This window comes from Syngnathus floridae, chromosome 1 (genome assembly GCF_059516105.1).
Source record: "Syngnathus floridae isolate MCC-2025c chromosome 1, RoL_Sflo_1.0, whole genome shotgun sequence".
Lineage (NCBI taxonomy): Eukaryota > Metazoa > Chordata > Actinopteri > Syngnathiformes > Syngnathidae > Syngnathus > Syngnathus floridae.
Window position 1 is genome coordinate 15,869,518 of NC_142413.1, and position 21,083 is coordinate 15,890,600.

General features: G+C 40.8%; 1 protein-coding gene across 2 annotated transcripts; it reads left to right on the forward strand.

The window, feature by feature from the left end:
* Positions 1 to 3,828: 3,828 nt before the first annotated feature.
* Positions 3,829 to 12,489, forward strand: pitx2 (paired-like homeodomain 2). 2 transcript variants are annotated; one of them, XM_088389734.1, is made up of 4 exons: positions 3,829 to 3,968; positions 5,724 to 5,795; positions 8,551 to 8,750; positions 11,309 to 12,489. In XM_088389734.1, the coding sequence occupies exons 2-4, from the start codon at positions 5,750 to 5,752 to the stop codon at positions 11,855 to 11,857; spliced, it is 795 nt and encodes a 264-aa protein (XP_088245860.1). In that variant the 5' UTR covers positions 3,829 to 3,968; positions 5,724 to 5,749; the 3' UTR covers positions 11,858 to 12,489. The 2 variants fall into 2 exon arrangements, with proteins under 2 accessions (XP_088245860.1, XP_088245849.1); XM_088389723.1 differs by lacking the exons at positions 3,829 to 3,968; positions 5,724 to 5,795 and adding an exon at positions 7,979 to 8,402.
* Positions 12,490 to 21,083: the final 8,594 nt, after the last annotated feature.

Here is a 21,083-nt window from a genome sequence, read left to right on the forward strand (position 1 = left end):
TACTAATATTCCTTTAATTAAAATAAATCAATTTACCAGTTATCTAAAATGCAAACTTAAATACCAATAAATAAAACAAATATAATAGTTAACTGTACTGATGAAATATTTACTTTGTCATTTTCTAGTTTTATTGATTATCAACAATTTATTAGCCAACTAGGTTTACATAAAATGTTGAATATAGATGTAAAATTGTACAAATATTTGTCCTTTACCATGAATCAATTAACCAATAATGTGCTATATTTCCATTTATACTAAAAAAATATATATATTTTACTTGTTTGTTTTACTATTATTTGTGTTTTATGAAAAACATGTGCTCAATTGTAACTGTTACCATGTAGAATTACTTTAATAGATGAAGCAATTATTTCATTGAAAAACATTTTTTGTATTTTACGATTACAATAAATCAATCACTGAATCCTAATATTTTGATAAATTAATGGTTACTTGACAACTACCCTTCATTGATCAAATACTGCTTAAAAGTCAAGCTTGAAACAATTTCCCTCACACATTAGCAGGACATCAGCTGATTTGTGGCTTTTTAGCAGAACTATAAGATGTGAGGTCACACACTGAAACACTTGGGTTTGTCACATGTGGTTTGAGGCCAAAACAAATAAAGAAAACATCCCTGAAAAATGAATTCTGCACAAAGACGACGATGATAGCGTGTCGTGCGTGGCCGCTTAGATGTATTTGTTTCAGATTTGAGCAGAGCGTAATGGATTCCTGGTGCCGTGGTGCCAAACAATCGGCTGCCTTTAAAGCTCTACGGAGGGGACACAGGGATTAATATCACAACAAGCGATGTGATTTGGCTAGAAGTATGTACACTATGCGGACATGTGGACTTTACTGCTACAGGAGGTAATAGAGGAAGAAAATATGGAGTGTCCAATACCTACTTACATTGCGCCGTTACGACTGCACTTGAGCAAGTCGCCTCTCAGTTATGCAGTAAAAAATTGCCATTGGGATTTTCCCTGGCCTAAATTGAGGCAGAGGTGGTACCAGTGGAGCTTAACGCTGTGTTGAGCGCTATCAATCGCTCTGGTTTGGGGTGGGAAAGCAGTGGCCATCATTTGTGACCACGTTATCCAGAATAAGCGTCACCTTGCACAATAGAGATAACTCAGAATTTGAGAAAAGAATTCAGTCAATAAAAGGCCTGTTCAGTTACACACAAAAAACATATTTTCATGTAATGAATGTGACCACTGCTCTCTCCACCTTTTAATGATAACTGCCACCTTGAACAATAGATATAAACCATTGAAGTCTCCCCTTCCATCTTGCTGCTGCTCGATACCGTAGCGCCACCGACAGCCAAGAAACATGAAAGCATGTTTTTAAAAGTCGACACCTTCAACCGGCCCGGGCTCTCGTTAAGAGTCAGGAGAGGTCGCCGGCGGGAGCAGGTCACCCCCGCTCCGTTCTCACATCAGCGGCGCTTTCAAGTGTCCTTCGCCGTCGCCGCGGATGACAACAGACGATCGATAAGGCGCTCAAAATGAAAAGCGGTAGCGAGGCGCCGCTTACCCCCCCCCCCCCCCCTCTCTCTCTTTCTATCTGCTGCAGCCCCTGAGGCGGAAGATTTGGCAGCCGCTGCCAGGCCTCCTCTGAACTGGAGGCGCTTTGCACCTTTGTGTGCGTGAGAATCCCCATACTCTTGACAGCTAGCCTTTGCTGCCGCCTTCTTCTATAGGAACAACATAAGAATATCACCACCCTGAGTGTGTGTGTGTGTGTGTGTGTGTGTGTGTGTGTGTGTGTGTGTGTGTGTGTGTGTGCGTGCATCTATACAACTGCTGCGTGTGTGTGTGCGTGTGTGTGTGCGCGAATGTGTGCTACGAGTGCGCTAGTGGTGAGGCTTTAGAAGCAGAGGGTCACAGGTCAAGTCCTGCTGTGAACAACATGTAAAATGTTTGCGATATGCATGTCTGCTTACTGAATTGCTGTTAAGGTTCTTTTAAGCAAGGCACTCACCAACCGCCGCCGAACCTCACATTTGATAACAAGTCAATTTTATAAACACATCACCAGAAAAAAAAAGAACTCAGAAAAATCTCATTAAAAGTGTGTAGCCACAAGCACGTACTGGGACCAAAATTTGGCCCGGGAATAATCTTAAAAGGCCGGGGGAAGGGGTGTGGGGGGCGTGACTGGGAGGGGCTTCATGACACGGCGAATGCAAAAGTTAGCCGTCCGGGGGTGGGGATGTGGTTTTTAATTTATGTTTTTTTAAATTATGCCAATCTACCACATTTTAATCATGTGCACCTGATGTACATATTCATGATAATAAATTCAAATGACTCTTTTTCTGAATAAGATTCAGAGTGATTGAGGACCAAGGACAAAATTGTATGTATTGGTATTGAAAATATTTCCAAAATGGTGCAATGGTTGGCACGTTCACCTCACAGTACGGAGGTAGTGAATTCAAAGCTTATCCCCGCGAGAGTCACAGGCGTGCTGGAGCCTATCCTAGAAGTCTTTCGGTGGTAGCGAGGTACACCCTGAACAGAACAGGATTTCAAATCAAAGTCCCCAAAATAAGTCCAAAGTTCAGGGAGCTCCAGGAAAAATACTGGTTCGACTGTTAATGTTCATGTGGAGGTGCTGCGGAATCATAATGAGTTGAAGTCCCCATGAAATTAGAAGGGTTATTATATGTTGCTATTATTCAAGCACTCCATTGCTTTTATTCTATGGCTCCATATTTAAATAACCTTCATCACATTTGATGGTTTAGTCAGTGTTAGCTTCCCTTTCAGAAACATTACAGTCAAATTGCATTAAAGTGCAGAAAACAGTGAAGTCTCATTTTGCCTTGTAGGGAGCTTAGCTTCTGTTAGCACTCGTTGAGGCTGCCTCTTCTTTGTGGAAAAAGGGTCACCAAAAAGCCAAATAAAACGCAAAATATTCAGGTCTAATACTCACATGCTATACTTACTATAGTAAGCTAAACTAAAATCAATGCATAATGTTCAAGTCCTCATTATGTCTCCTGGCTCTAGTTTATTTTATTTTTCTTTATCTAATTCAAAAATTGTAATTGTGTTGCAAAGTGTGCATTTATGTTGTTACAGTTTATTTGCCATGCAAATTGGCATGGCAAGGCGACGCATGCGCACGTATCACAACAGAGAGGGGCGACCTTTACTGGGCAATTAAATAATATGTTTGCTTTCCAAATATCATACAAAAACTGTGCGTATGTGTGTGCGTGCGTGCGCGCGTGCGTGCGTGTGTGCGCGTGCGTGCGCGTGTGCGCGTGTGTGTGTGAGAGAGAGTGAGAGCGTGCGTGCGTCCGTGCGTGCGTGCAATTCCCACGTGCATGTAGGCGTTAATTACTACTTTAATAGGGAGTATGACTAAAAATGTAAAAAGGGGATTAGAAGGGGAGCGTGGGTGCAAGTCCAGTCTGTTGCACGCCAGGTTTAATATACGAATATATGAGAAGATTGGAGAAATCGTGCGTATTGTGCGACCAACTGATTCCACGTGTTAATATGAGTGGGGAAAATGGGCTACTAATGGGTTGAATTTAATTGCAGTGGGACTGATTTAGTCGTTATTCAGGCTCTCCTTGGGCCGCCCCGTCCATGGCGTGCACGAGCACACCCCTTTTCCAGGCACGCGTGCGCGCACGCACGCAGGCAAAGAGGAAGGGGGGCGGGGGTGGAGGGAGAAGACGGAGCGTCTTTCAGAGCGGAAAAAAAGTTTAGACGCGCAGAAGAGGAGAAGAAGAGCAGCGGAAAGAGTGTGTGGACTTGCTCCTAACGCTTTTTGGGGGGGGAATGAAGTTAACACTTTTATTTATTTTATTTTGGGGATAAGAAAACAAATCGACGGCGACAGCCAGGACGTTCAAGTTGCGCGCCTGTATGTGTCTGTTTGCCGGGTGGAATTTATCTCATCACGCACGTTACGAGAGACGTCTACGCGTGGTAAGGGAATGCCCATTTCCGTTCTAAAATGAGTGAATATCTGGTTCATTTGGTAATAAGAAATGCGCATACTGTAAACATGCTATAATGAGTATTTGCCTTAAATAGTGACAATAATGGTAATGTGTATGTTATTGGGGGGGTGAATACATATTTCCCCATAAAATGAGTTTAGGAAATAGAAATTGAATGTGTCTATTGGAGTCAATTGCAAGTGCGATGATAGTGGAAAATGATTAAATAAAGTAACCAGGGCTGCAAGGTTTGCTTTGAATGATATTGATGAGATACTGTTAGAAGTTAGCGTTTGTTTTATATTATTTTGATCAGGATGTCTAGTTAGAATGATGGATTATGAGTACTCTTCTTTAACCGGGTTAATTGCCACTAAACAGGAATTTGGGGGTGTCACTTTAACATAAAAGACCTGATGAGGTGAAACGTTTCTATTAAGTGTTAATTAATTAATTAAGTGTGATGCAATTAAATTCAAAAGCGAGTGCATTCATAGAGAATTAATACGGTGTCAATCGAAATAAATAAAATGAATAAACGTTTGGCTTTAAAATAAGAAGAGAGGAAGGCAAAATTGGTCTAACGATGATGTAAAATAAATCTAAAATAAATCAGTAAATGAGTAATGTGTTTTAAAAAAAAGAAATACGAATTGAATACATACTGTGCTCGAGCAACTATCAACGCAAGGCAAGTCACTCTCTTAAAAAAAAGAACATAAAAATAAATCCATTTGTGAAGTATAATGATAATCAAAATAATACGAACGCATACTTCAAAAAAATATATCTAAAAATTATATACATGATGCGTTCACGGTCTCGCGTGCGCTAAGGCTTGTTTTCTGTCTACACCGGGCCAGGTGCCACGACCCCCTCCCCTCACTACCCGCACGTCAAATTAGAAACGACAGATGGGTGTATGAATTGCTATTTAATATCGTTGTTAATAAGATGACAATATGCGACCAACATCTATTTACTAATTGATCTCGTAGGAGTTTTTATTATTATTGGAATTTATTCATATTTCTTAGGTATTAACAATGTGGTTTCTTCCGTTAGTTATTCCTGTTAGATAGGAGGTTGGGACAATATGAGTGGAAGGGGATGGGACAAATAGTCCAACAAAGTGGTCAAAATAAGAAGTTACGATCAGACGCTATGAAAACATGAATAAACTTCTGTCATATTTACTTGCATCTCGGAGGCGACTAACAGCAGGATGAAGAGAAAATGGCGGCCGCTGACATGCAAATTTGTATTATCATAAGCAAACATTCTAATAAAAGCCCATCTGTGTTGGCGTCCTATAATGAATTTTGTAATATGCTCACACGCCCACAGACTGACATCTCAATACCTTAATCAGAACCTTAATCCGGGAGATTTTAGCGGGGCCACATCACGCTCACGCGCAACATACTGTACACAGGACGAGTAAATAACACCTTTTTGCCTGTGATTGAAATACGTGAAAACACTGAGGAAAAACGTGACATGAAAAAGAAAATGTTGCCCCCGGGTGTGCGATAGTAATGCTGCCAATGTTGAAATTGATTTAAATTTTTAATATACACCGATTTCAATGAATTTCGCATAACAGGACATCATGAACTAAAAAAAATTCAACATATGCATTAAAATCATTTTAAAAATAATTTTTACGATTACATTTTTAAACTGTGGATGTGTTACCTGTTTACCTCGATTAATTTGAATTTTTTTCGATTTTTACCAGGCCCAGAAGAGGTTTTCTTTGTCAACATGGAGTCCCATTGCCGCAAACTGGCCACCACCTGCGCACAAATAGGTAAAACATGAATGCACTTGCAACATTTTTTTTTCCCACGGATCACACAAAAATCTAATGAACAGTTTGTTGGAATATGACAATTAAAAAATATTTTGTCATTTTTGGGAGATGCATCATTTACTCAAATGTGTTCAGCAAATGCAATGTTAAATACAAAACTCACCAAATCAAAATCAAATAAAAATAAAATAAAGAAACATAATATAAAAATAAAACATTTTCCCCAGTAAATATCAAAGTCTACACGTTTGCTTTCGTTGCTTTCTATCTTTTTTTAACAAAAATATGTATGATGTAAAATATTGTGCAAAAACGCAGTATAATTTCGCGCCTGATTTCACGGATGAAAAACTGTTCATACTTGCAGCGCGTACCTCCTAGCTATTCATTGTCTCATAGCGTCACCTTGTGGCTGCTTGCGAATCTGCAACGCCGTCAGCGAGCGCTTTTAACAGCCATGTGAAATGAGCACTAAATTATGAGTGTGACTGGTTATTTTTCAATGTGGGAATGGATGAACGAATAAAGTGAAATAACGGTCGTCTATTCTAACATCATAATCACACGGATTGAATCGCTCCTAAAATAAATGATTTAAATTAAAACAAAATCAAGTTATCAATAAGGTCAAATTGACACGATTGATCGTCACTAAAAATAATAATTTTAACTCATTCCAATGTATGAATATGTAACTTTTTGGTATTTGACCCGGGTGTGTGTGTCACGCTTATTGTTAATGACGATTGATTAGGACTAATAGAACGTGACGAGCAGTGTGTGCGCATCCAAAAGAGTGCGTGTAATGTATGCGGCTCTCGTTGCGCTCTCCACTCTGGGGAAAAAGCACATGTATAATGAAAGCCATTCGTGAGCAGGAATACGCTAATGGATGAATGTGATGTGTCCGTAATCCCGCCTAAAAAGGCTTGTCGTCGCCCCCCAACACCTTCTTGCTATATTGACGGAATTGTTAATTAATGGCCCATGTATGACGGGGAGAGCGAAGATGAGGAGTCGACGAATGAAGACATAATCCACTTTAATATGAAAACAAGACTGAAAAAGACTAATAGCACTATTTGGACGATTAATTATAGAGTTGCTTTAGCATGCATCTTAATTGGATGACTCGTCAGGACAAGGCCGCACACTGACAGAAGAACGGTTTTAATCGTATATGGAAATTTAATTTGCATGGATTGAAATATGACATAATACACGTCTTTACATTTTGGACAAGAGTGTGTGGCCAAATTTTATATATATATATATATATATTTTTTTTTTAAATGGTTTTCTTTGTGACTGTGAAACTATAATGTATAATTACCTCATTTGGACAATTGCTGCGCAGGGATGGTAACTAATTCAGAAGTCAGGAAAATGTTGTACTAATTTATGTTTCTTTTTATCAAGCGCGTGCAATATCTCGGCATTATTACAAATGAAGACAATTTCCAATGTTGGTCCATACAGATTCCAGCAGGAATCAGTGCGTAAATACACGTGACTTAGTTGCTCCCATCGACATAATTCAATCGGCGGTATAGAGAATCTTGTTTTGGCTTAGTTTTCTGCTTCGCAGCCTGAACCCGGCAGCGTGGTTACATCGCCAGCAACGGCCCAAACCGCCGCCTCTTTTTTGCGCGTGTGTGAGCAAGCCATCAATTTTGTTGCGTCTTGGCCAAGTCGGCTTCTGAACATGAGTATGGTTCTGTTTCCACCGAACTCGCTTTGGACCTCTCGGGATCGTTTGGACCCGATGGTTGCGCTTGTCATATATGGGAGGGTGTAGTCTCAAAGGCAGGGAAAGTTTTTTGCGTCTTTTTTAAAGGGAGTCTGGGTCCTGAGAAAGTCACTCGTGGTAATATCATGCATGTCTTTAAAACTTTTTGACCCATTGTTTTCTTTTGGGGTTGTTTGTTTTGGTCTTGAGCAGCTGGGGGCCCATTTCTTTCCGACGCCACACGCACGCGCCTGTCAAGGTAACGAGTGGGCAGGGCTAAAGAGGCTGACGTCAGGGGAGAGAGCGAGAGAGAGAGAGAGAGAGAGAGAGAGAGAGAGAGAGAGAGAGAGAGAGAGAGAGAGAGAGAGAGAGAGAGAGAGAGAGCGCAATGAGAGCGCTGAGAGAGGGGGTCTACTTCGAGCGTCGTACTTGTGCGTGCGCGTCCCCGTCTCCAATATCATCTACCTGTCCTTGTCACTCCACTAGTCAGCCGCCGCCCGCTGCCGACGTTAGGATGGCAGCGCCTCACGGTGGCCCGCTCTAAAAAGCAACGTGGAGTTTGAGCACATTTTCTTGGTGGGCTTTAAAAAGATATAGTGGAGACCCTCGCTACCCGGAGTGGGATTTATAAGACTTGTTTTTTTTTTTTTTTTTGCCTTTGTTTTGTTTTTTTTGCCTTTTCTTTTTGGAGCGACCGATGAACTCTATGAGGGATCCTTTAAATTTGGACCACCACCCGCACCACACATTTACCGGGACTAAACTCGCCTCTGCCATGGCGACCGGTTTGCAGCCGCTGGTTCGAGCCGTGGACAGCGGCAAGCACCGTATGGACGCGCATACGGTCTCGGACACGTCTAGCCCGGAAGCTGTGGGTAAGACAAGACAGGCGGAGGGAAGGGAGGATAGATAGTAGAAGCGGAGTTTGACATATGTAAATGAGGGATTAATTGTTGGCTTTTATGCAAATAACATAGTAAAACTATTCTTGTATGGTTTTGATTTTCCCCCATTTTTGTACAGAGAAAGAGAAAAGCCAGAGCAAGAATGACGACTCCTCGGACGACCCGTCGAAGAAGAAGAGACAGCGGCGTCAGAGGACTCACTTCACCAGCCAGCAGCTGCAGGAGCTGGAAGCCACCTTCCAGCGTAACCGATACCCGGACATGAGCACCCGTGAGGAGATAGCCGTGTGGACAAACCTGACTGAGGCCAGGGTTCGGGTGAGTACATGTGGAACAAACATCTTTCTCTACGTCAAAAAAAAAAAAAAAAAAAAAAAACATTACAGTCCATGGGGTTCATTGCACTTAAAACATGAAAACCTTTAAGCAAATAAGAATAAAATATATTTCTCTATTATTCTAATATATTTTTCTATTGTCATTTTGTCCTTTGAGTTTTGCAATTTACGCATACTTGCATGTGCACGTGCAAAAAAAAAAAAAAAAAAAAAAACTTCCAGATTTGCGCATGATGAAGGGCACTACATTTTGGAAATAGTACAAAATGAGACACAAATATTTAGGTATGAAGAAATGCTTTTTACTTTCAAATAAATGTCAATATCGAACATTTTTCAGTAAGTCCAATCGTGTCACACAAACACACATGAAGGGTTTTTGACAGATAATTTAAAAAAAATGCATTTCAGTGCACATTTAGCCTGAAGAGTAACGGAACATAACGCATAATGATACATTTTCGGTAAAATGGGAAAAGAGCAAAATGAAAGATTTTCATTAGGAGTCAAATGTACAAGTAGTTCTGAATTTGACATTTTTATTTACATGTTTTCCTTAGCTCTGCACGCACGTGAAAAGTGCGCGCGTGCATGCATGCAGTATGCTTTTTTTCCAGAGCACGTTACTAACCTATAATCAAGAGTAAAACTAAATTTTGTACAAAAATTATTCTTTTGTTCGCTTTATCTCACGGAGCACAATCGTGACAAACCAAAAGTCCATAACATTACTCCCGTGTTCGCCACAAATAATCATCGCATTAATACTGCTAAACAATCTGTCTGAGTCTTAAAATATAGTTTCAGCAAAACGTCCGTTTTAGTAATACAGCAGGGGGGCGAGCAGTGTTATAGTGTATTAATATGTCCTCCGCCCAGATTATCTGAAAAACAAATATGCACCCACACTTGTTTAAACACACCGCTGCCTCGAGCCCAATTTAGTCACAGCTTAAATTGATATTTAATATAATTACACCCCCTACATGGAAAGATAAATACCCCCCACCCCCATCCCACCACCACCATCACACACAGACACGCACACATTCTTTTTATTTATTTTTCTCCTCAGTAATTCGCTGCAGTAGTTCGCTATTAGGTCCAATTAGAGGTGAGCGCTCCTTGCTTGTGACAGGAGTGACAGATACCACGAGTGTGGTGTGAAATTTTGGGACACTGTCGCGAGAATTTGAAAGGGGGAGGAGGGTAGTCAGCGTGTAACACAAGTCACGGAGGAGTGTGTGAGAGTGCCTGTGAGTGGATAGTGTTCTGATAAGGGTCGAGACAGGAGACGGGGGGAAAAAACAACAGGCTTGGTCGTCATGTGCAGCGGAATCGGCTATAGACAATTGGTAACTGTATTGGCATTGTATTATCAAATAGCACGTACATGCGTTAAATAGTCCAATTTGTCGCCCTTATTAAAACGGATCAAGTACTACGTAGTAACATAAGTCCCTTAAAATATTTACATTACAACAGTACGTGCAGCCATGTCAAACTATGATTCAACCATGCTATAAATGTGACTCGGGCCGTTTTAAAAGCCCGTTATTCAATTGGTTAGGTCGGTGAACATGTCGGGTGTCCCTTTAAATTCGTAACATTCTTTGTCACACTTTTTTAATTGAAAAAATAGACGTAATTCATACCACATTGTTGTTTTTCCTCTGCATATAGTCTATATGTAAAAGAAGAATTTTGGAGTCATGACATTAGTTAAGTTATTTTGCAATTTGGAAGTGCGCAAACGTAAATGTTCATTATGCCACCTCGAAATGCGTTTGTAGATGTTGTTAAATTAGAATATTATTTAAATTATACGTTTTCAGTTAAAGCATCATGTGCAAATAAGCATAATTGTTTTTTTCTGTATCTCCGTGTATTTACATACAAAAAAACAAAATTGTCAAGTCAGTGTGATCGTCTGCAGTTTTACGTGCTGAAACTATGACTATACGGGCCACGATAATATACTAAATAAACAAACAAACAATAAAAGTAACATTTTAGAAGCATTTTGCACAAGCAAATGAGTTTTATGTACTAATAGGCTACATTCTATCATTGGTCAAAACATTGTTCAAAGATTTAGGTCACAGAAATACATGAATTTTGCAGATTAATTAATTTAACAATAACGTAACCGTGAATGTGATTTTTTATAAATGTGTTTTTTTAACCGGACAATGCTTTCAAAAAAGATAAATTTCTCAGGGTGGCGCCAAACCCTTGAACGGTAGTGTGTGTTTAGACCGTGGATCATTAAAAATCATACAAATAAACAGTGGTTTGTAGTTTGCTACGCACTAAAACATGCAAAATGTAAAATTTGAGAAGGCTAACCCGTTCGTCAAATTACACTATAATCAAAGGTTTGCATTTTAATTTCTCGATCAATTGGGATAACGTTAATTTACTCCGGGAGACTTTCTGACCTGCTGAAATGTCCGTTTGTTGTGCTTTTGACGGGGGAAAAAATAACATCATGTGCGCGGGGCTCCTTCTCTTCCTCCTCCTCTTGCTCTCCCTCAGGTCTGGTTCAAGAACCGACGCGCAAAGTGGAGAAAGCGGGAGCGCAACCAGCAGGCCGAGCTGTGCAAGAACGGCTTCGGCCCGCAGTTCAACGGACTCATGCAGCCCTACGACGACATGTACCCGGGCTACACGTACAACAACTGGGCCGCCAAGGGCTTGACGTCAGCCTCGCTGTCCACCAAGAGCTTCCCCTTCTTCAACTCCATGAACGTCAACCCGCTGTCGTCGCAGGCCATGTTCTCGCCGCCCAACTCCATCTCGTCCATGACGTCCGGCATGGTGCCGTCGGCCGTGGCGGGCTCCAGCCTCAACGGTCTCAACAACCTGAACAACCTCAGCGGGCCGTCGCTTAATTCGGCCGTGGCGGCGCCGGCCTGCCCCTACGCGCCACCCACACCGCCCTACGTCTACCGGGACACTTGCAACTCCAGCCTGGCCAGCCTGAGACTGAAAGCCAAGCAGCATTCGAGCTTCGGCTACGCCGGCGTGCAGAGCCCCGCCACGAACCTGAGCGCTTGCCAGTACGCCGTGGACAGGCCGGTGTGAGACGCGCGCACTCAACTAAAACAGACCCACCCCACCCCGACGCACACGCCCACCCTCGAGAGATTAAAAAAAAAAAAAAATCACCACTTTGAGCATCGATTTTCCCAAAGGGGATGTACAGTATAATGCAAAAATGCCATTCGTGGTCGCTTTTCATCCACAGAAGCAACAGACTACTATTATTATTGTATTCTGTTTTTTTTTCTCCCAGAAAGGGCACTAAAATAGAACCACTGAAAATGTTTTTTGTTTTTTTGTTTAAGTTTTAGTCCCCAATTTGTTGTCTGAAAAGTTGTGTATATATCCAAACATCTCCAAAGCTGGGATTCCATTTATTAACGCATGCGTCGTAGGGTAACGTTTTGCTTGCAAACAGTTTTAAAAAAAAAGTGGGAAATGTAAATATTAAAACGCACCAGCAGTGGTGTGTTTCTAACATAATATAATATAATTATTATTATTATCATTATTAATGTCTGTGTGAAAATTGATTTTAGACTAGCAATCCTAGAGAAAGAAGAAATGACGCATTCAAATGTTTCTGTAAAATATTTGGTACGGACCCTCCCACCCCACCACAACAACATCCCCCCAAAAAAATGTGTTTTATTTAATGGAAGTAAATATATTGTTCAAAGCCATGCTTGCTTGTTATTGAATCGTACATTTTTCTCGCTCTGTTAGGTGTGAAAAGTGCGACACTTAATTGCCTACTCCACAAGTGCGACTAACCAAAAGAGAGCTGAGCGGGCAACAATTGGACTGTGCCAGTACACATCATGCGAGCGGCAGATTACGATCTGAATACGTCTGTCTGACCCGGAACCAGGAAGCTGAGACCACACAACAGAAGCGGGGGTTCATTATAGTGTGTGTGTGTGTGTGTGGGGGGGGGGGGGGGGGTGAAGTGGATGACCATGCAAAATATAATACATTTATTTGCTAGTATAGGGGACAAAGAGAACATTTGCATTTGCAGGTTTGGGCAGGGAGTATCTAACTAGGTAGGCCGGCGAGGAGGCACCTTCCCTCGGATACATGCTGCTACAAGCTCCGGTGAGCGACGCCCCAGCGGAGGAAAAGAACCGAAGACAATATCTTTTCTGTTCTTTTCCACCCTACCCCCTCGATAATAAGGTAAAAATGGAAATTAAAAGGCATCGAAGAAGAAAATATCATTTGCAAGCCTGTATGCAATCTTACAAGCTAGAGAGTTGACGTCTTCGCTCGGCTACGAGCGGCCGCATACGCCGATGCGAGAGCAGAGGATGAGCTATTAAACAAATGTTTGTCTGTTTTTAAGCGTCAGTAGTTCTTCTTATATTACATTTCAACTAAAATAACCACATATTATATGCATAGCAGGAAAAAAGGGAGTGAATATTGCGGAGATTATTTATTTATTTATTTATTTATTTATTTATTTATTTATTTATTTATTTATTTATTTATTTATTTATGACGACTGTATTTCCTCAACTTCAACATTCCATTTTGATTGAAAGAGGCACACATTGATGTCAGATGAGTAATCGCGCATATTCTACATTGTCGTACCATATTAAATCAAACATATGAATGCAAATGTATTATAAGGGTGGCAAAAGTGAAAATACGCGTAGAAAACGCAACAATTAATGATTCACCAACGTGTCCAAACACGGATGTTTTGACGAGGAGTTATTAGTTGAACAAGTCGGAGAGGCGACGCACTCACCCAGTTGGGGGACTGCCGCGCGCCCGCGCCCCACCGAGAAACCCCAGTGCCGAGGCTGAACCGCTGACCTTATTTGGGAGTTCGTTCAGTGTGTTTACTCTATTGTTAAATTACAATGCAGCTTGTGATATTTAATTAAAATATGCACACATACGCACACATTCGGCAAGAAAAGGAAGGGAGAAAGTTGCTTTAAGACCTGGTGTCATGTTGGAAGAAGCCTCGGGGGTCACCTCTCAAGAGGGGGATTACATGGAGTGGGGGGGGGGGGGGCGGGGGGCTTGGGAAGTAAATCACAGTTAGGCCAGATGCTGTTTAATTAAAAGGCCGGCCGTCTAAAAATAAGATGGAGCAGTCCAACAATGCGCCGAAAGCTGCTTTAAGTTGTGTATTGCAGTGATGGGGAAATAATCAGTTGAGGGGAGGATAAGCCTCGTCTGCCGTCGCAATACACATCTGCACAATCAACATGTGCACAGAAGAGGAGGAGGAGGAGGAGGAGGCAGAGGAGGGGGAGAAAGGTGCATGCAGATTTTGACTTGTTCATTTAAAGGACTTTTAATTCTCCCTCATTACATTTTGAAGTTTTCAAGTCCTTGCTTGTGGCATTTGCATCGATTGCAATCATGTTTAAAGGTGGAATTTGTAATTCTGCCCCCCCCCCCCACACACACACACCTGCTCCTAAAAAAAAAAATCTTTGAGAGATTTCTGATCTGATTGAAAAAGTGGATTTCTGTACATGTTCTTGTGAGATTTGTTCCGCTATGGCTGATTGAAAACAGGAGACAGAAAATGTGCACACAATATTTTAATAAGAGCATGTGGGGATGGTGGGTAAAATATAGCAAAAACAATAATGATGTGCAATTTCTGAGGAGAAAAATAGCCTAAATGCAATGGAAATTCAATGGAAACGTCTCATTCCAGGTTAAAGATGGTAAACATGAAATATTCAATGAAAGGCACAATTTATGGAGAAGAAAATGGACTAAAACACAAAACGAAATAGTCATAATAACAATTATAAAAAGTACAGTAACTGGGGTGGGCATGACAAAAAATGCTATTAGAAAATGTTCTCAAAATATTAAACAAAGCTAAAAAAAAAGTTTACTTTACATTAAATGAGAAAAATATATGGGGTGAAAAATCCATGGAAAAGAAAAAGGGAGGACACTAAAATACGTTTTAAAAAATCAAATATACGATTTCCAGTTGAAGCCTAGTTGAGTTCCATGAAAAAGAAAAATTTGGGGAAAATCTAGAATAAAATGTAGTACAAATTAAATGTAAAAAAAAACAAAAATTCAAGGGGAAAATAAACTTAAATGTAGGCCTAAAAATCCATGAAATAAGTACATTTTCTTTGTGAAATAATACAATAATACAAAAAAAAGTGTCATTTTTGGGAGGGGTCGGGGCTGGACTGGAACATGTGACAAATTCAGTGCAGAAGTACAATTTGTGAGTGGTTTTAGTTTGCATAGTTCAATAGTAAATTTATATAAAGTTTGCTCTAACGTGGACTTTGCATTTTAAACCCCCCAAATGTTGTCATCACCTAAAACAACACAAACAGCCTGGTGTGCTTCTTTTGTTATGAAGTCAGGCGACATAATAGTGAACTGCTGGGTCAGGGGGAGGTGGATGGGTGTGTGTGTGGGGGGGGGCTGTAGACCAATGGCGGACCAGTGGCTTGGGCTAAAGGTTGCATAGTGTGACCTGGCACATTCTCACCCTGATCAAATAAACTCAAGGCGACGTCATAAAAAAGGCAACACGGGCGGCACACCAGGCAGCACATCAAATTAATGCAAAAAACAGATTGTTAATTCAATTCTGTGGGGTTCAATAAAATGGACATGGGAAAAAACGTTTCTCTGAGGAATAGCTGAATTGCAAATTTTGGGGGAAAATATAATAAAATATTTTAAGGAACATGCCAAAAAGTAAAATGTTGGTTAATTTGGGATGGACTAAAAAAATATGGATGGAGAGAGACCGAAAATAGACTAAAAATAAAAAAAAATAAAAGTACAAGTACTGAGGGGAGAATATTGGACAAATAAAATTACGAATGATTGACATTTTTCACAATACGAGCTGTCCCGTTGGCCGATTTTTTGTCATTGTTGGCAAAAAAAAATTTTGCTTATGAGCGAAAGATATAGGCAGACAGATAGTGACAAGGCCACCAGGGCCACCACGTAGCTCTGAACACATGAAGTGAGGAAACGTTTTGGTCTACAAATCAAGTTGGACACATTCAGCACTGATTCACTGACCCCTGAAAGTCGTTCATTCAGGTGGAATGCACGCATAACATAATTTACTATATATATATATATATAGTCATGCATGTCAGACCAGCAATTTGTTTGTCAAGCCTTTAAAACTTAAAAGGCGCCCTCTAACCAATGAGTTAATCTAAAATCAAGTTTAAAAAAACACATTTGACAATGAGTCAGCCTAACAAAAACTGAATCTCGCTTTCCCGTACGCACAAATTCCTATGGATTGAAATGTCACTCAAGAGGCATCACTCAGCATCAACACTAACCATTGTTGATCTGTGCAACTGGATTCTCTCTCTCTCTCTCTCTCTCTCTCTCTCTCTCTCTCTCTCTCTCTCTCTCTCTCTCTCTCTCTCTCTCTCTCTCTCTCTCTCTCTCTCTCTCCATATCGTTATGTATATATATATGAGGATATTAGCAATACAAAGAGTGCATGCGTGCCCGCAAGCTCGACAGCTACTACCAAAAATGAAAATCCCCGCGTGCCTTCTCATGTCTAAAACTGCTAACATGTTTCATGTTCAGACATCTTCACCGCACACAAAAATGGCGTCCCGTCACCCGACACTGACGTCTAAATTGGCGTTTACCTCGAGAGTTTCCCCGGCTGCAAATCCACATTGAAGAAAAGACTATGAGGGTCCTTAAATTTTAATGTGACATCTTGCCTGCTTCGCCCTTGTTGTTGTTGGTGTCGCCATGGCCACCAAAGCAATGTTATATGTTGTCCAAACGCTAATTACGAGTTTGCGTGGTGGGTCCGAAACACCCGTCATGACTCACAGGTTGAAATATTAGTGAGCGCACCCACACAGGTTGCAGATGTTTTTTCAAGTTTCCACAATTTAACAAATTGGGGTTTATTTTTTCATATATGTTCAGCTCCAACCAGAGTCTGTTGTAAGGGTTGGGGAAAAACTCCCCTGGTAAAAATGTTCCCAATTCTGACAAGATTGTCTCAAACGTCCTGAAGTTTAGTCTCATCACGTCTTATAGCTGACAAAAGGATAACAAGACTACATTAGCGCTAAAGTTTAAAATGCTCCTTGTTTCCCTGGCCCCACTGTCTGGGGACGGAATTTCCAAAACCAAGCTTGTCATTGTGTTTAAATTTTTGTTGACCAAATCAATGGTACAGATTTTGGCTGATCACTAGGTTTGCATTGCAGAAATTTTGTTTATATCACATGGCATTTTGATTTGGCACCTGTCTGACTTTTTAATTCATGGCTACAGTTAAGGTGATGTACCTGATTGCTCCAATTGAAGATATTTGTGGCTCTCGACTTCTCACCAAAGAAGAGGTGCTTGGACTTTTGAACAAAAAACTGTTTGTGAAGGAAGCAGCAAATGATGCGTTGAACATTGTCACTGACCATTCCAATGAAGAGACATTATCGACCCGTTGAGAGTTTGTAAACAGTGTAGCGTCATTTTAGGGTCGTCATTGCTGGAGGTAAAAAGATAAAAAATTTACAAGAAAGCGCGAGGTGATGGTCAAGCAATTTGTGCAGAAGTCTTTTAGAAATGGTCAGAAATGGCTTCTGCCAATGCCTTGACCTTCCTTACAATTGAACAAAATAAGGCATCATCTTAGCGTGAGCCACGGCGGCATAGGAAGTTTCGATCCATCGATACTAAGCTGACGACTAAGGAAATCCGAGCTGATCAACGTACCGAGCAGCGGGGGTGACACAGGAAGCGAGCAGCAGACGAAGCCAATACAACCATGAGCAAAGTAGAATGGAAATCATCTGAATGCCGAGGAGCGCAAAGATGGAGAGACAAAGCCTCAAAAGCTTTCTAGTTCTAAAAGAACTATAAAAAATGAGATTTGGCTGGTGTGGCAACATCTCTGGACAGGACAAAGGTGGCTGATGACGGCTGCAGCCCAAGCTTGGTCAGTATGTCTCTGAGCTCAATATCAACCAAAGCTCAAGCCAACACAATGTTTGAATCAATGAGAAGAGCTAATGCTTCACTTGTGGACAGCAAAGCACTCTTTCTCATGCTTTCTGCCATTTGGTTTGGAGTGCCTAAATCAAAGAGATGACTTACACAGATAGGAGGGATAATCTGATCACATTGTTTTTTTTTTCCACTCAAGTCCGAGTCATCTGATTTTGACGATCTACATGAATTTGACTTGACTCCCAAGTGTTTTCTTTTATTTTGATTTTCTGGGGTAGCTATTTGTATGATAAATGCACATGCGTGCAATGTGTGTTCCTTGACAGGGCTGCATGGACCAACAGACACACACCGACGTGCTGAAATATTTTATGAAGGGAACGACGTAGCCATTGGCGGTCCAAGCCCACAGCTGCCGGCGCACGCACAATGTGAAGGCTATACAAGACTGACGGAGAGTGACTTTTAACCACAATACGCCTGTTTGGGTGCGAGCATTAAAATGTACTGTATGGACTCACACAAAAGTGACAGGATAAAATTTTGCTTTAAAACAGGCTGCATCTGTGACTAATTTCATCGTAGTCTCGAGGCCTGCATGAAAAGCTCTTGAAAAAATTCTGCTGCAAACCGTTCCTGCAAAATTTAGACGCAAAATATAAAACACTAAAACCAAGTGAAAGGACACAACAAACTAAGAATATAAAAAGAGAATGGGTGTTATCTTTTTGTTTTTGAATCATGCCTCTATCAAAAGAGCAGAAGGCATGCAGAGAACAACAGAGTAACTTCTCAGCGATGTATACGCTCCACCTATATGTCACAGATGGTGGGATTTTAGCTCGGTTGATATAGGAAAGCCGCAGAGGAGCTATATTGATTCGGCTGAGTGCTGCTTTCCATGACTGAGCTCCGCGGGATTGCCATGCAGAGATGTGGAGGGGGAAGTGCTAATATAGACACAAACATACATGATGCCTTTTCACCAGCCACCATCTCTAAAACAATTCCCAGTTCGTTGAGTAACATGCTTGTAGTGTGTTTTGTCCAAAATACCCCAAGGAGCCACAACATTACGCAATTATTTTTTTTTAAGACAAAGCATTTGATTTTTAAAGTGCATGTACATATGTGTGTCAAACTGTTTTTAAATAATAAAAAAGTCACTCGTTTTTGATTTATGACTCATAATTAGGATAGGACAAGGGTCATCACATCTACTTCACAGTTCTGAGGTCTCTCGCCCAATGCAGCTGTTACATGCTCCAGTATGCCCCAAAGAGTGAGTAGCTCCAAAAATGGATGGTTGGATTTATAATTAATTTAGTTATATTTACTTAGATGATCAATGGAAATAAACATAAAATGAATTGCAATTGTGATTTGATCTATTGTACATACATCAATTAACTAAAACGGAAATACATGATAAGTACCATAATTTCTGGACTATAAACCATATCTGATTATAAGCCGCACCAGTTAAAATTAGGGGAAAATCTTGTTTTGTTCATATATAAGCCGCACCGGACTTTAAGCCAAAAATGATTTAGTGTTTCATTTTCATTAACAGGAAAGAGGATGGTTCTTTTGGGGACGCATATCTTTTAGTAACATAACGTTCATTGACAGAGATGAAGGAGCTCTGCAAACATACAAACATTCATAAATCTCAGCGACGGCCATACTAAACTTAATTTGCAGGGTAGACTAGCAACACACAACTACGTAATAATAAATAAAATGGTACCACTTACAGGGGTAAAGTTGGCAACGCGATACGAGCTACATGAATAGCTCCAGAGTAGACGTGACCGGGAAATGAATAAAGAAAAGGGTGACGCAACAAGATGTCATCACCAATAGCCCAGTGCCCTCTAGTGACCGAAGGAAACCTCTACAGTGCATGAGCAACTCTATTTCCTTCGTTAAGAGGCACATCGACTGCATTTAAATTAAAAGCGGCATCATGTGCATTGCTTTTGTCCCCCATAATCAGGGTTTGTGTATAAGCTTCCTTTCTCGAGTAATGTCCGTCTCGTTCTGTCTCTTGTTGTGTCAATTGTGCGACACTATTTTCCTGGCGGACGGACATGCAATCAACACACCACTCTTCTCCCTAGTGATCGTGTGTCTGGTCACATATCCCTCTGCCCAGCAAAGCGGTACGGCACAACAGCGATCCACAACTTTATTACTAACGAGTGTATAAGAGTATTAGACATCACAAAAATCACGAAAAAGCCATAGATACGCCGCAACAGACAACAAGCCCCAGGGTTCAAATCTTGTGAAAAAAGTATCTTATAGTCCAGAAATTACGGTAGCTGTGTTTTTGATGGATGGTGACAATAACCTTCACGCTGACTTTTCTTGTGAATACGAAGACTAAACTTGTTTTTTGTTTGTAGTTCTTTGCCATTGATAAATAGTTTCCTGGAGTTTTTACGTCACACACGGTACTTCTATTTAAATACTATTTACTGGACAGGTTGTTTAATTTCAAACTTGATGGGCAGGCAAGTGGGCACTCCACAGACACAACTATTTGTACTCACTACATTTAAAAAGTCACTTTTACATAATGTATTGGTTACAGAAGACTGTTTTGCAACAATGTTACACATGACATGTACAAAACCAATGAGAGTCTCTGCATTTCTCTTTCATTCACTGGACAAGTCAAGGTCCTGTCATCCTGTCAACATTGGTGACCCTTCATTATTGCACCCTGTGGGGGGTGGGAGGTGGGGCATTGGCAGTGTGGTGATCTCTGCCGGGGGGCATCACCCTACACTCCTGAAACGGAAGTCTCACACACAAACAAACACACACACACGCATACACACACACACACACACAAGGCACGCGTGCACACAGACGTACACTCACAAGCATGCGTGCGTACGCACGCACACACACATACACATACACATACACATACACATACACATATACACACACACACACTTGTGCATGTTCAGGATGAGCTACGAGATGAATGCTTGTCACATATTATGGATGTCATCTTTTGATTGATTACATGATGATATACTATAAGCGTCACGTACTGGCTGTTAATGTTAATATATGGTATTGCATGTACTGCACAACACTGATGTAACATTCAACACGACTTGCTTAGGTTTCCAGCTAAATTAAACTCAACCCTAACTGTTTTGTATAAAGAATTCTTTGTCAAGAGATCATCTATCTTAGTATTAATTTCCGAATAAAATTTAAAACATAATTTGATGTTTAAGATGCTTATAGAGTATTTGGTTTCGGGGTAGAAAAAACA